This window comes from Pelobates fuscus, chromosome 10, assembly GCF_036172605.1.
Source record: "Pelobates fuscus isolate aPelFus1 chromosome 10, aPelFus1.pri, whole genome shotgun sequence".
NCBI lineage: Eukaryota > Metazoa > Chordata > Amphibia > Anura > Pelobatidae > Pelobates > Pelobates fuscus.
In genome coordinates, this window is record NC_086326.1 from 129,265,746 (window position 1) to 129,281,460 (window position 15,715).

A 15,715-nucleotide genomic window follows, 5' to 3' on the forward strand; every position below is an offset into this window, starting at 1 on the left:
ATTGCACTATTATTGTGTTACCAAACATATTGCTGTTTTCTGTGCTCTCTAGGACTGAACATGTACTATTCTCAGCTCTCACCCCATTGATAACTCTGTACAAGACCTTTTGGCGTACCCTGCTTTGACAACAATCATCAGATTACGCCTTACTCTGGATTTGGACTGATGCACGTGGTACATAGTATTTTGGCTTGGTTTGCATGGACTACAGAACCCATGGATTCTCCCTCAATTTAACTTTGGACTGCTTAACCTGCTGGCTACCTGGACACTTGGTTTAAAAACTCTCCACCAATCTACTCCTTTATATCGTGTGCCAGGCCTCAGATTTATATAAATACTTATTCTTTGTATATTCTTTTCCCTTTTTTAATAATTGCACACTTGAGTGTGCTTGTATTTTTTTTTTTAATGGACTCTTATATGGTTATCGTGAACTTTTTACATACAACAGCTCTGCAGTTCCTGTATATGCATTCATCATACGAGTTAATAACCATTTTGCTGGGAAATTAATAATTGAAGTTCCTTTTCCTTTGACAAATCCTCAAGGTACTGAAATCTTCTAACCGTTTTGTTTCATTACTTTTTAGTTTTGCCTTCAAGCGATTGCAAAATGTTGTTGTATCTTTGTATTGATACAATATTGCCCCATTTTTGCAGGTTAATTATGTTACGTTAGGTTAAGTAACTTTTATCCCCACATCTTGTCATTAGTTAAAAAAAAAAGTTTTTTCTATTGTGAGTTTTTCCACAATATTGATATTGTATCATATCATGCAACATGGATCCTGTTCTACTTAATAACACCCTGGGAACCATTACCTCACGCCTGGATCACTTGACTCAGTCGGTTCAGAACTTACAGCTGAAAACTATTGATTTACAAAATCAATTATTAACTTTGCAAAACCAGACGCATCACACGCCTTTTATTATGGAACCTCAAATGGTTCTTCCGGAAAAGTTTTCTGGTGAACGTTCTCAATATAGAACCTTTATAAATGAATGCAATCTCCTATTCTGTCTCAAACCTAGGACTTACAACTCTGATCAGGTCAAAGTCCGTACCATAATTTCACTCCTAAATGGAGAGCCTGCTAAATGGGCCCACCAGTTATTGGAAACTGATAATCCTATATTAAATTCCTTGGAAAACTTTATTCAGGAAATGTCTCAAATTTACGATGATACAGTTTATACTGCAGAGACTGATATAAGAGGAAAAACACAGGGGCGTTCTCATGTGGAAGACTACATTGTTTCTTTTAGAAGATGGTCTGGGGACACATCCTGTAATGAAACCGCTTTAAAAAACCTATTCTACCTAGGGCTCTCAGAATACCTTAGAGAAGAATTCGCAAGGACTGGAATACCTGTCAGACTTACAGAATTAATGGATATGGCTATAAAACTTGACAGGAGGCATAAAGAGCTAAATATAGAAAATAACTCTTCTCCAATGCCCTTATTGAGGTCTCCTGCTGTAGAACCTGTTAAATCTGAAGCTATGGATGATGCTGTTATAAGTTCTCCTCTAAGAGAGGATGAAGAGAAAAGACAGCCATGCTGTCTGTACTGTACCGGTCCGGATCATATGTTGGAGAACTGTCCTCTGGCAAAGTGGAACAAATCTGGTAAGCTGAATATTTCTGTTCAAACCTGTTCATCCTCTCAATACCTCAATTTGTTTACATCTTTGTCGACTTTCTACTTCACTTTGGTGCAAGTCCCATCCATTTAACTGCATTAGTCCAATCTGATGCTAGTAAATCATTTTTTTTTGTCAGGGACATAGTTGCTCAGTTATCTATCCCAACAATTAGTAGGTTTCAGTGTTATCTCCTCTCCATTGTTAAAAATTGTAGAGCATACACCAATGTCTTTTTACTGAAACCAGAGACTCTACTCTACTACACAATAGGTCATATAATTGTCCATTAGACCAAAATTACGGAGAAGGGAATTAGTGGACGACTACTATTATACATTATTGATATTGTGAATACCTGGTTATCCCTCTTGAGTTGCTGAATGTTCCTGCCTTCTTCCAGTACTTTAAGGTTGTTAGAGGATGTCATGTATAATGTGAAGTTTACATACTTGGATAATTACCGTAGGTTTACTTATCCTCTCTGGCCAAACATCAGTTACATCTAAAGAATGTCCTTTACTGTAACATTCTTACACAAAATCAAAATTTGTATCTTTAAATTTCAGGTGGTACCCTTTCTCCATTAATATGAATCCTTTTAAAGTTAAAGGGACACTCCAGGCACCCAGACCACTTCTGCTCATTGGAGTGGTCTGGGTGCCAACTCCCACTACCCTTAACCCTGCAAGTGTAATTATTGCAGTTTTTTTTTAAACTGCAATAATTACCTTGCAGGGTTAAGTCCTCCCCTAGTGGCTGTCTATTAGACAGCCACTAGAGGGAACTTCCTGGTCCCTAGCACAGGTTTTCTGTGCTAGAGCGTCGCTGGACGTCCTCACGCTGTGTGAGGACCTCCAGCGTCGCTCTATTCCCCATAGGGAAGCATTGAAATTCATTTTCAATGCTTTCCTATGGGGTGCGCTAATGCGCATGCGCGGCATTGCCGCACATGCGCATTAGGTCTCCTCGGCCGGCGGGCGAGATCAGTCTCGCCCACCGGCCGACATAAGCAGAAGGAGGAGCGGCGGGGGAGGAGGAAGCAGCGACGTGGGACCTGTCGCTGCCTCTGGTATGTCACTGAAGGGGTTTTCACCCCTTCAGCAACTGGGGATTGGGGGGGGTGGGAGGGAGAGGGACCCTTCAGTGCCAGGAAAACGGATCGTTTTCCTGGCACTGGAGTTTCCCTTTAAAGTAAGGAAGGGGGGAGGGGTAGAGAGAGTTGTGTTAAATTGAGTGTGAATTCCCATTTGTGTTGCATATTCCATGTGTGTTTGATGATATTGTATTCTGTGCCCAAAGTCAAATCTGTTCCATTAGACAAACATTAGTTTATCACAAAAAAATATTGCTGGAACTATTAGCATACATATACACATTTTTTTTTTGTTTTAAATATGATATTTGTATATCGTTGTGCATGAGAACAATATATATATAACTTCATTTTTTTTATTTTTATTTAAGAACCTTGACATGAAACTCTCCCTCTAAACACCTATCTCTAAGTAGACAATACTCTTTATTAAAAAAAAATTAAGCAAAAAAAATAATCAAATTGTAGAAATTAAGTAGATGGTATAAACTTGGTTTCTGATCACAAGTCTGCTCTGAATATAACAGGAAATAGTCCCTATTTGATTTTTTACTTCAAGTTTTAGATTTAAAAAGAAATGGGTAATTGACGTGGCTCAACAGGGAAAAGATTGTAATCATTATCTTTCAAAACCTATGCTCACTATCTGCAGATGATCCCTCTAACAAGTGTAGCAAATCACCTATGTAAGCTTTGAAAAGGATAAACCTAAAACGTAGGTGACTGCTTCTAACAATGCTCAACTTCTCCCATCAACCCAGATAGAGGTTGGCATAGGAGGCGGCACATTTTATGTTCATGGGTATCCCACACAAATGGAGCTTGTATCCAACATCAAACAAAAGTCACCAAAAGGAAAGCCATCAAAACACATTTATAAAATCTTTATCATAAATTAAATATCACTCAAGAATAATAGTAGACTGCTTCCAGCTATGCATTATCAAAAGGAAACCATATCCATGGTTATCTGCTGTGAAGAAATGAACACATTTTTGAGATACAAGGATATATTTGGTATCCTAAAGACAAGAGTGGACCCAAGACTAGAGACTGAAGAAATGCATCCATAAATTCAGAAGTTCATAGAGAATTCCCACAAAAAACAATATATCCAATGGAAGAATATCACACTTATGAACCTCTGTAAATAGATAAAAAATTGGCATATTCAAATATTCCCCAGTATCTGGTGTTAGGATCCAACTATATATTGCTTGGTCTAGCAAAGAAAATAACATTTGATGACATTCATTAGAAAGGTCCATACACAGTGGTGCACACTCCTGAAATATCCGATAATGGTTCCCTTGCTTTATTAATTTAGTCTTGTTTACTTTGCGTCAACTGGCATCCACGCTTATCTGTCTGACAAATAACTGTCAGGGTAATTTTGAAGTTCCAAAAGAACGGTCATTCCTGAAACCTACAAATTAGATATTTTTATTATCATAGGGGCGAATGGAGCTCCAACTCCAGGCCCATCCTGCTATGATCGGCACACACTGCTGTCAATCTTGTCGCTGGCCTGTCCCTCTTCTCCTAATTGAGCTCTGGTTGAGCTGCACACTAGGACTAGCCCTCTGATATCAGGAAATGTATTTGCAGTCTGCAACCTTGTTGGAATGATGCTGGTATGGGCATGCTGCTGTAGACTGCAGTGAGGAGAGTGATATATCTACCCAATGGTAAGTTGGGAAAATATCTACAACTAGGGAATGCACCGAAATGAAAATTCTAGGCCGAAACTGAAAATTCAGGATGCCCTTGGCTTAAAACAGAAACCGAAAATGACTTTTTTTTTTTTTTTTCCCCTGTAATGTCACACTACAACTTAAATACAAAACTCCCTCAATAGGCACATGTTTTATGCACATTGCATTAAAATCATTAAGATCGGTGGTTTACAAACCAAAAATTTTAGGTTTAAGGCGCCCTTACTATTTCAGTATTTTTCCAAGGCACCCCAAGTCAAAATTTCAAGGTTGTATATCTTTACAGCACTGCAACATTTACTGGCGCTGTAATGTAGTGTTGGTGTTTGAAGGGATGCTTGCATACATTTAATGTGTTTTAATACAGGGGTGTGTTTGTATGTAATGTTTGATTGCAGGGGTGTGTCTGAATGTAATGTTCACTTTTAAATGTGGATATACCTTTGTGTGAAGGGGTGTGTTTGTATATATATTTTTTTAGTTTGAATGCAGAGGTGTGTTTGTAATATGTGTTAGATTGCAGGAGTGTGCTTGTATGTTGTGCTGGTGTTTGATTGTATGTGTGCACATACAATACCACATACATACTTACACAGATATTCATGCACATTAACACACAGATGCATATAAATTTACGACCTATAGACACCGACACACACACACACACGCACCCTGATACATGTCCACACCATGACACAGAAACACACACTGACACACAGAGGCACATACACAGATGTGTGCGCACACTGACACATATAGACACAGATGCACACCCTGACACACACCCATACACACGCGCACACACTCAAACTCATACATACACTCACACCCTTTTTTTTTTTTGAGGTGATTATTTTTTAATATCGCCAGCCACCCTCCTGTTAGCTTACCTTGTGTGTCCAGGAGGCTTGGACTCCTGGTCCTTCTAGAGGGATTAAAGGGGTCTAGAGCTCTTCGTGCTCCTCTCCCCTCACGCTGCGGCTGCCTCTTCTCCCTCCCACGCCGTCCCTCTGCATGATGCTGGGAGGACGTGACAGGCTGGGGCCTGGTCACGGTCTTAAAGGACCGCGGCACTCGAACGGGTCCCTGTTGAGCAGTAATGTTTCCACGGTGCTATAATCATAGCATTGGGGAAATATTCCGCGGCACCCCTGTGTGCACTTCGCAGCTCCCTTTGTTAATGTCTGAATTAGATAATGCAACAGGAAAGCGTTATTACTGCCCTCCCACAAGCATGGCATATGCTCTGTCTCTACAGGTGCATTCAACAGGCAGACATGTTGAACATTCTGACATAGAACTTCACACAATGTTACGAATATCCTGAGGCAGAATGTTCTATGGACACTGGGAGTTGTGGAAAAGCAATTCCAGGGCAGAGTTTAGTAAATGGAGCCGTCACTATCTAAAACTAAAAAACTAACTCCTAACTAAAGTTTCTGCAATCTAGACATTAAAGAGTCTCCTATCTTCATTCAGCATCTCCACACCCTGCGTGGAGCAGCTGAATGGTCCCCATAGAGATACAGTGATTTAAACTATCTTTATGAGGAGATGCTGATTAGTGTGAATGCTCAATAGCTTCCCAATGCTTTCATATGCAAAAGTATTGGATTGGCTGAGATCATCAAGATTATCTCAGCTATGGAGGCATGCCAGCCGCAGTGAGAAGTGCACGTCGTTGGGGGAAAAAAGGCAAGTAAAAACACCATTCCTATGTGACTGAAGGGGAGCTGGTGACCTAAACATGTTAATGCACTGACAGACAGATACACACACACATAACAAAACACACACATATACACAAACATACAGAATGACACACATTCTCTCACACTCTCACAGTATTTTTTTTTATACACACACATTCATAGATACACACAGACAAATACACATACACACACACACACACACACACACACAAAGATGAATACATATATTGCCACCCTCCTCTTACCTGCTTTGTGGGCTACTTTGAGAGGCTTTTCTTGGGTCCAGTGGGACTGGGAGCAGGTTACAGTGGGGTTGGATGAGGCCGATAGGAGTGGGCTGCCACTGATCCAGACTCCCACTCTCCTGTCTGTGTTATCTCAGTGCGCCAGGAGGAAGTGAAAGGAACTTGACTACAGTGGGACCTCGGTTTACAAACGCCTCGGTTAACATAATTTTCGGTTTACAAATGAAAATCCATTAAAAATAATGCCTCGGTTTAATTTTTTTTTCGCGATTCAAAGCAAGTTTGCCCCAGGATGCATTGCACCTGGGAGGTTTACAGCACTGCTGGAGCCAGTGGGTAGCACGAGTGTGGAGGTTTGGAGCCATTCTGGAAATTGTTTGCAGTTGTTTTGGGACTTTTTGGTGTATTTCTCAAGCTGTGGAAAGGTAGGGAGCTGAGCTTTGTCGTTTGCATGCCTTTGATTGTGTGTTCTGCATTGTGGGTTGGTTTCCATGCCAGTTCATTTTAACTTTTTTTTCTGACGTCCAGAACGGATTAATTGTTTTTTAATGCATTCATATGGTAAACGCATTAAATTCGTAAACTAAGGTCCCACTGTACTTCCTCACGGTGCTGAACCAGTGCAGGGGAATGGATGGGCCGACTTGCAGCGCCTCTGCCGAATGAGTGGGGCTTGCGGGTGGTTCTGCGATGGATGTGCCGGAAGTTATTTTATTTTTTTTCTCTCTCTCTCTATGCGAGTGAAAGGGAGACCCTGTGTCACGTGGCAGTCAACGGGAGCCACTGCGTGACACGTTTTAGAACTAGAGATTCAGTAATTTTCAGCAGATTTGACCCTTTTTCGGACGAAATTGGATAGTACCATCCACATGTCTTACAGCTGTCATCATGCTGAGTATGAATCTATCAGAATTTGAGAGTTGCAAGCCAAAAAACCTGTGTTGGTTGACAAGTTGAGACAATCTTGTCATAGGATACTTGTATGAAGTACAACACTTCAGTTCAGTCAATGGAGACCTACTGTCCTCCCCCCTGGCCCCCACCCCTGAGCGGTGGGTGGGGACCCTAATAAAACAATAAGGGGGGGGACCTACTGTCCTCCCCCCGGCCCCCACCCCTGAGCGGTGGTTGGGGCCCTAAATAAAGATAGGGGGGGACCTACTGTCCTCCCCCCCCCGGCCTCCACCCCTGAGCGGTGGGTGGGGGCCCTAAATGAAACACCCCCACCCAAAACAAACTATCCCCTACCTACCCCCCTCACCCTAAAAATAGTGAGGGGGGAATAAAATAACTAACCTGTAAAAATAGAAATTAAACTTACCATTTGACGTCTTCTTTTTTTCAAAAATCTTCTTTCTTCAGCCCCCAAAAAGGCCAAATAAAAATCCATCATACCCGTCGCAAAAAAAACGAGCGCAAAAAAAAATTAATCCTTGTTCGCCCTTCGACGGCACGCCGCGTACTGAGCTCCGCAGGGCGGGTCAAGGCTTATAAAGCCTTGCCCTGCCCTGCAATTAGGCTTAGAACACTCTGATTGGTTGGTTTAAGCCAATCAGAGTGTTATGAGTCAAATTACACCGCGTGGGAAAATGCAAAAGAACTTTCCCACGCTGTGTAAAATGACACAGAGCACTCTGTTTGGCTTACACCTTGATTGGGGGGGGGGAGGATTTTCATTTAGGGCCCCCATCCGCCGCTCAGGGGTGGGGGCCGGGGGGGGGAGGACAGTAGGTCCCCCCCTCCCTTATTGTTTTATTAGGGCCCCCACCCACCGCACAGGGGTGTGGGCCAGGGGGGAGGACAGTAGGTCCCCCCCTTGTTTTATTAGGGCCCCCACCCAGCGCGCAGGGGGGGAGGACAGTAGGTTCCCCCCCCCTCATTATCATTATGGCCCCCACCCGCCACACAGTGGTGGGGGCCGGGGGGGGAAGGACAGTAGGTCCCCCCCTCTCTTTATTTTGGGCCCCCAACCACCGCTCAGGGGGTGGGAGCCGGGGGGGAGGACAGTAGGTCCCCCCACCCCCCTCATTATCTTCATGGCCCCCACCTGCCGCTCAGGGTGGGGCAGGGGGGAGGACAATAGGTCCGCCCCCCCTTATTGTAATTTATGTAATTTTTTTTCAACAGTGAGCAGCCACAGGCTGCCCCTACTCGCGGTATAGCGAGTAGGGACATTTGGGAGATTTTAATCTCCCTTGTGCTATTATGGGGGTCAAATTGACTCCCATAGAGTGAGGGGGGGACATGGGGGGCTTATGAAGTGGCGGGGAGCACTGCTTCCTGCCGCTTCTATCTTTACATATTACAAGGAGGGAGCTGCAAGCCGGTAGCTCCCTCCTTGTAACAAACTAAACGAACACTGATACTCAGTGTTAGTTTGTTCGTCTGATTTTTTTTCTATTCATTCATTCGTCTGTCTGATGAATGAATGAATAGATGAAATTCCCGTTCGCATGTCCAGGTGTTTCACTGGGCATGTGCGGGAATCTTACAGTCTGTCTAGTGTGGGCAGATGACGTGTCCCTCAGGGACTTCACCTACCCACACAAAGATAGCGGTGCCCTGAATATAGATCGGGGCAGAAGATACAGATTTAAAAAGAGGTAATCTGGGGGGCTTAGGGGTATTTGGGGGTGACTAGTGGGTCAATTGGATGTAGTGGAGGCGAGAGGGGGGTTAAAAAAAAAACCGGGATTCGGCATGACTGTGCCGCTTTAAGCAACACTCGTTTAGTGGAGAAATCTTATCTTCAGGAACAACTGTGAGATATTGATAATTTTCAAGATCTAATTTGATGGGTTTCATGATACTCAGGATTAAGAGGATGGAGATGCAGATGTACATACATACAAATGACTAGTATTGTATAGCTGTCTGCTTTATAATGTATCCCCACAGAGCAGTTTGTATTGATAATTGGCTATTTTTAGTAACTATTAGTAAGTAACTTACTAAGGGAATTGCACATAATTAGAATTAGATAATGGTCCCAAGATTAGAAATTGCACCGTGACTTCATATTTATACTTTGACTGTGATTTATTCTAATAAAGTTTGTTTTTAATAATATGTGAAGCGTTTCTCTTTTTGTTTTTTTTCTCCTTTTCCCTAATGGGTATATATTTGTAATAAGGTCATGTATTTTTTTTTTTTTGGTGAGACACTTGCGTGCCAGTCTTTACAGCCAATCCATCTGAACGCTCTACTGAGATTACAAAGCACAGGACCCCTAGCCACTCAGGTGGGGTGAGGGAGGGAACTTAAAGGAACACTATTTTGTCAGGAATACAAATGTGTATTCCTGACACTAGAAGTAAAAGCATAGTTTAGGTTACCGGCCTTCTGTTAGAGGAGTAAAATGTGTTTAAATGTGACCATTCTTATAGTGTAATTTAAACTTATATTGGACTTTAGATCGATAATACATTATACATCTATCCCTAGAGCAGGGATAGGCAACCTTCGGCACTGCAGATGTTTTGGACTACACCTCCCCTGATGTGGGAGATGTAGTCCACAACATCTGGAGTGCCAAAGACATATCGGTGCTGGACTCGGGTAAGTCACTAAAGGGGTTTTAACCCCTTCAGCAACTTGGGATGGGGGGTGAGAGGAAGAGGGGCACTACAGGGCCCTGCAGTGCTAGGAAAACTGTTTTCCTGGCACTTGAGAATCCCTTTAATGGGACACCCCTAAAGCACTTTAACTTGCTGAAAAGCTGTTCTTTTTTTTTTTTTTTTCTTCTCAAATAGAAATTGATACTTTTATAGATTAACTTGAATAACACCCCCTTAGTTTTCAAGCAGGTAACGGGTCCTGTTACTTTCATTAGCTTAGTGGCACTATGCTAAATGGTAAGCCTAGAGCAGGCTTCCCCAAACTGCGGTCCTCCAGATGTTGCTGAACTACAACTCCCATGATTCTTTGAATGAACTAGATAGGCTGAGAATCATGGGAGTAGTTCCTCTGCCTGGCAAAGACTTATCATTGAGCTGCATTGGGAAGACTGTGACTGCACAGACACAAAGTCTGGGCAGGGGTTTGAAGTGGATGCAAAGGTAACAGACAAGAGCTCTACCGGTTTTACAAGTTGTTTAAAAGATTTACCCCAATGGAAAAATGCATAATTGAATGCATTTAATTTTTCAATATGGATATATCTCCTACAGAGATTTTAATTTATTTTGTGTTTGTGTAGCAGTGTGTCCCTTTAAAGCCCTGCACTGCTGCATAGAGAGTAATGTGGTTAACGCTCGTTGACAGCATACATCGGCATGCGTTAAAAGTGCAATTTTCACTACCTGAGGTCCTCTGTTATTGTGACATTACTCACCCAATCCTTGTGCTGGCTAGGGGTCGCTCTTGCTCCTGAGCGGTCCACATGCGCTGACCGTAATGAATATTTGTGTGGCCCGGCTAGTATTACTAAGAACACCGCTCCCATTACGAGCACACTGTTAAAGGGGCAATAATAGCCCCATTGGTCCACGTCATTCCGGCGCCCCCATGCACTCACATTTTCGGGTCACATGCATATGAAGTGGACAAATGTTACATGATGTCACCAAACTTAAACTGCCCTAGCTACTGTGCTCTATTGTGGTTCCTGTTCTCAATACCCTTTAGAGCATTCCTTGATCTATTGTGTATTATTCTGGTATTGATCTTGGCTTTGTTACTGGTCCAGTGTTTATCTTTAACCCTTTCCTGTGTTTGACTAATTTCTGTGTGCCTGACTCTGGCTTGTTCTTGTTTTCGCTGTCTCTCCGTTACCATGACTTCGGCTTGTTACAGACTATGCTTTTCTCTCTAACGTTAAGTGCGGCCATTCTAAGGACCAATAGTAGGTTATTTCCTTGTTTCATCCCTTGCTATCATAAACTCTTTTACCTCGTGACAGATGTGTGGGTTACAATTAGAAACAAACAGAAATTGAAACTCCCCAGGCTGAGAGATCACACTCAGTTGTGTTGCACACTGTGGAAGGGTGTCCCCCAGGGACTGAAAAGACATTGACAGGGTTTCCCCTCTCATGCTCCCTGCTGACTGTGATCAGCGCTTTGCTTTGCAAGCTGCCCACCACTGTTAAATGCAGCTCAATAATAAGACTTTGAAAGGTAGATGCTCAGGGAAAGTGCCTGCCCTTTGAGTTTACTCCACTGAGCTAAACAAACCAGGTAATGGTTTGCCCTATTATTAGAGCCCGGCGCTAGGATACTACTCATATCTTAATCACTACAATGGGCTGTGGTAATTGATAAAATAGAAAAACACTTTTTATGCTTTTAAAAGGTAAATAGTAAATGTTGTATATTCACCAAAAACAAGTTATATGACCTAAAAATACAGTTGAAAGGATCCACCACCAGGTTATTATACATTTACTACTTACCTTATGAAGCATAATAAAAATGTTTTTCTGCTTTTTGAAACTACGGTAAGAGTGTATGAGTGTTTTTTCTTCTTTTTTTTTTGTTTATTTTTGTATTATTTTTGAGATATACTCCTTAATAGCAGCACGTTTAAGTCAGGAGAGTGCCAGCATTTATTTACATTATGGTTATTGATGCTTTTGAGTAACCGTTTAAGAAAGTTATGCTGCTAATTAGATATTATACATTATACGTTATTTTGTTTTAATCAATGTTTTTTCCCCTCCATTCAATAGATATCACTATGGGAAGTAATACAATTGAAGAACTTAAGAACCTCATGGACTCATCAGATTCTGCCAGTGATGAGAAGACTGATGTTAAACTTGCTCCAGAAATAAATTGTATAAGAAAAAATAATCAAAGAACGAGGAAAAGATTTGTAATAAACAAAGGACAAGAATATCCTTTTTCTGTAAAAGCTGAAGAGACTGATCCCGATCTTTATATTAAGACCGTATATACCTCTCATTCGGGTGAGGAATCAGACTTGTGTAAAGAAGAAAATCTTAGCAGTGGCCATATTTACACCATAAATCAACAGACCGAATATAGATTGCCTATTAAGGAGGAAATTGCATCATGCAGAAGCCTGTGTGTAGAACCTTTTTCGGAACCTGAATTTCATACTGTAAAGGCAGAATCCACAGCAGAGACACTTTGCCCCTCTACTGATAATGTCGTATCGGCCTCAAGTGAAGAGCATCTGGAGGATAATTATGGAAAGGCTTCAAAGTCAGACTTGGCATCTCTTGTCATTAAAGAGGAATCTGACTCATGGGATGAAGGAGCTTATAGTGACACATGTACAACAACAGATACAAATACAAAAACAGAATATATACCTAGTAATCACAGTAAGAAAAGAGACACATGTGAAAAAAGTTTTTGCAGTACTGATATTGATACACCTGAAAGAAATACACAAACAGACTCTATGAATTTCAAAGGTCCGATATCATCCGGTGAAGGACGTTTTGAAGGTTCTGAAATGAACTATACATCTTTTGTTATTAAAGATGAATGTTCCTCAGGGGAAGAAGAAAATGATTATGACACTGATCTCTACACATCCTCAGATCACACACAGCCAGATTATTCATCTGTTCACATTAAGGAAGAATCCACAGGGGATGAAGGGAATCTCACAGATACTGACAGCTATACATACCCAGAACATAATCAGACAGAATCTACATCTGCTGAACTTAAGAATGAATCTACATCAATTAAAGATGTAATTAGCCAGAAATCACATAACACAGAGAGGATGCATAACTGTTCTGAATGTGGAAGAGGTTTCACCCATAAGTCAGATCTTGTTATACATCAGAGACGTCACACTGGAGAGAAACCATTCCCCTGTTCAATATGTGGGAAGTGCTTTGCTACTAAATCTGATTGCACAGGACATCAGATAGTTCACAGAGAAGAACGTCCATTTGTGTGTTCTTACTGTGGGAAAAGTTTTAAAACCAGATCACATGTTGTGACACATCAGAGAATTCACACTGGAGAGAAACCATTCTCATGTTCTGTATGTGGAAAATACTTTAGCCAAAGCTCATACCTTATGTCACATAGGAAGACTCACACTGGTGAAAGGCCATTCCCATGTACTGTATGTGGAAAACGGTTTACCAAAAAGTCAAGTCTTGTTACTCACCAGAGGATTCACACAGGAGAGAAGCCATTTTCGTGTACTATGTGTGGTAAATGTTTTACTGATAAAACAGGTCTGATATATCATGAAAAAGTTCATGTAGGGGAGAAACCATTTTCATGTTCTGTATGTGGGAAATCCTTTACTGATAGAACAGGTCTTGTGTATCATGAAAGAATTCACACGGGAGAGAAACCATTTTCTTGTTCTGAGTGTGGGAAAGCTTTCATTTGTAAGTCTGGTCTTGTTTCCCATCAGAGGATCCACACGGGAGAAAAGCCATTCACTTGTTTGGAATGTGGAAAATGTTTCAACAAGAAAGGAAATCTTGTTAAACATCGGCTGCTTCATACAGGAGAGAACCCATTCTCATGTTCTCTATGTGGGAAAGGCTTTTCTGTCAAATCTAAGCTTGTGAGACATGAGAAGATTCATACTGGTGAGAAACCATACTCATGTACAGAATGTGGGAAAAGTTTCACTGGCAAAGCAAGTCTTATTTATCATCAGAAGATTCACACAGAAGATAATGCATGGTCGTGTTCTGAATGTGGACAACATTTTAGCCAAAAATCTGATCTTCTATCACATAAGAAGGATCATAAAGCAGAAAAGTCTGTTTAACCCCTTCAACAATGTCAAAAGAACCATTTTTTGAGAGTAGTTTTTGCTGAAAATACAGAGCACTCCTAGTGAAAAGAAAAACGTACTACTATCCTTTCAGGCTAATAGATTCAAAATACAGACTATGACTGTGGAAAAATAGTAAAATGCACATCATGTCTACTCTGACCATTGAAATGTGTGTTAATTTAGACATATTTAGCATGTCTGTCCTTTCATCTGCAAGTGGAGTTAGCTATTTCTTCTCTGTGGAAATGCATTTTTTCCCCCAATAAACTTGCTTTAGTCACAATATGGTTTCTAGAATTAACATTGTTTAATAAATACAGTAATTTCTCTTGAGAGAGTCATTCTACTAGACTGGCATTGTGTCTATGGTTGTGAGGGTAAATGAGCCTCAGTTTTACTAGTGATGCATGGATTATTTTTTGCAGCAAGTAGCATACCATTTATGAGGAAGTCATACACACCAACAGTAACAGTGCATCTGAATTACATAACATATATCCCAGTCTAATAAAACCACAGAAACCGTGTGAATTGGACCGGTACTCAATTAGTCTTTAGTGCATAGAGAGGTACACCGAACTGATAAGGTCCAAAGAAGGCTAAAAGTATCCTTTAGGAAAAGAGCCTAACATAAGTTTGTATTTGGTCTACCCTCGTCTTGTGAGGGGGATTTGTCTGATACATTAAAGTTCTCTTTTATGACACTTAGAGCAAAAACATGTTTCATGACCTCAGCATTGACTAACTGTAGAGCAAGCTTTTGAGTTTTTCCCCTTCTCTGTGTTCCCTTAACTTCTGTTTTTGCTTCAATAATCATCAAAATAGCCAGTTCTCTTCAAAGTAGACCTAGCAAGGCTTAAATTTTTCGACTCCTGCTTACATGCGTTAATGGGGCCTCGGCATTTGCTGTTCTTACATGGTTTAATAGGGACACATGACTGTGCATAATTGCGTCTTAATAGATGATTGAGAGTTAAGGCAGCCTCATTAACAGGTTTAAGGAGCTGTGTTATAGCTGTAGCCAATATCTACAAATCTGTCATGGCACTCTCGGAGCTAGAACAGAAACAAAGTTAAATCAGTAGTATTGGGCACGCCAAAGTAGCTCCCTATGGTCCTGGTGCCATAGGTTAGGTTCCCGTTCCACCAAATCTCAATAGAAACGAAAGAAGGAAGATAAAATAGTGGTTTATACTCACAGGTGTCTTTATCAAGCCATACACTTGTGTGCATCGTGCAATATTATATATAGGTGAGTGCATATCATACAGAGCCAATACAATTGCAGTGCTTATATCATAAGTTCACATCAATCAGCAGAAAAACAATTTCAAAACATTAACTCTTTGTGTCCATATAGTTACTTTCTATGAACACAAAATATTAATCCAAGTTGGCTCACAATTTAACCCTTTAAGGACGGCAGGCATTCTTTGCTGTCCTTAAGGAGTCGCCACCAGTCCCCCACCGGTAAGTCTGGGGGCAGGGGCTGCCTGACTGCCCAGACAGTCCCACCTCAGCGAATCGGGTCACCATGGACAATGTGAGTGCTCTCACAATAGGTG

General features: G+C 41.3%; 1 protein-coding gene across 1 annotated transcript; it reads left to right on the forward strand.

Moving 5' to 3' along the window:
- The first annotated feature begins 751 nt into the window (after positions 1–751).
- Positions 752–14,149, forward strand: LOC134575840 (zinc finger protein 17-like). Its single transcript, XM_063435276.1, has 2 exons — positions 752–1,640; positions 12,091–14,149. Exons 1-2 carry the CDS (start codon positions 788–790, stop codon positions 14,139–14,141), a joined length of 2,904 nt encoding a protein of 967 aa, XP_063291346.1. The 5' UTR covers positions 752–787; the 3' UTR covers positions 14,142–14,149.
- The last annotated feature ends 1,566 nt before the right edge of the window (positions 14,150–15,715 follow it).

Bases quoted from the DNA above. Each gene is read 5' to 3' on its own strand.
- LOC134575840 (XM_063435276.1), top strand. From the start codon at position 788: ATGGATCCTGTTCTACTTAATAACACCCTGGGAACCATTACCTCACGC. The intron at 1,641-12,090 runs GTAAGCTGAATA...TCCATTCAATAG, and splicing joins GGCAAAGTGGAACAAATCTG to ATATCACTATGGGAAGTAAT.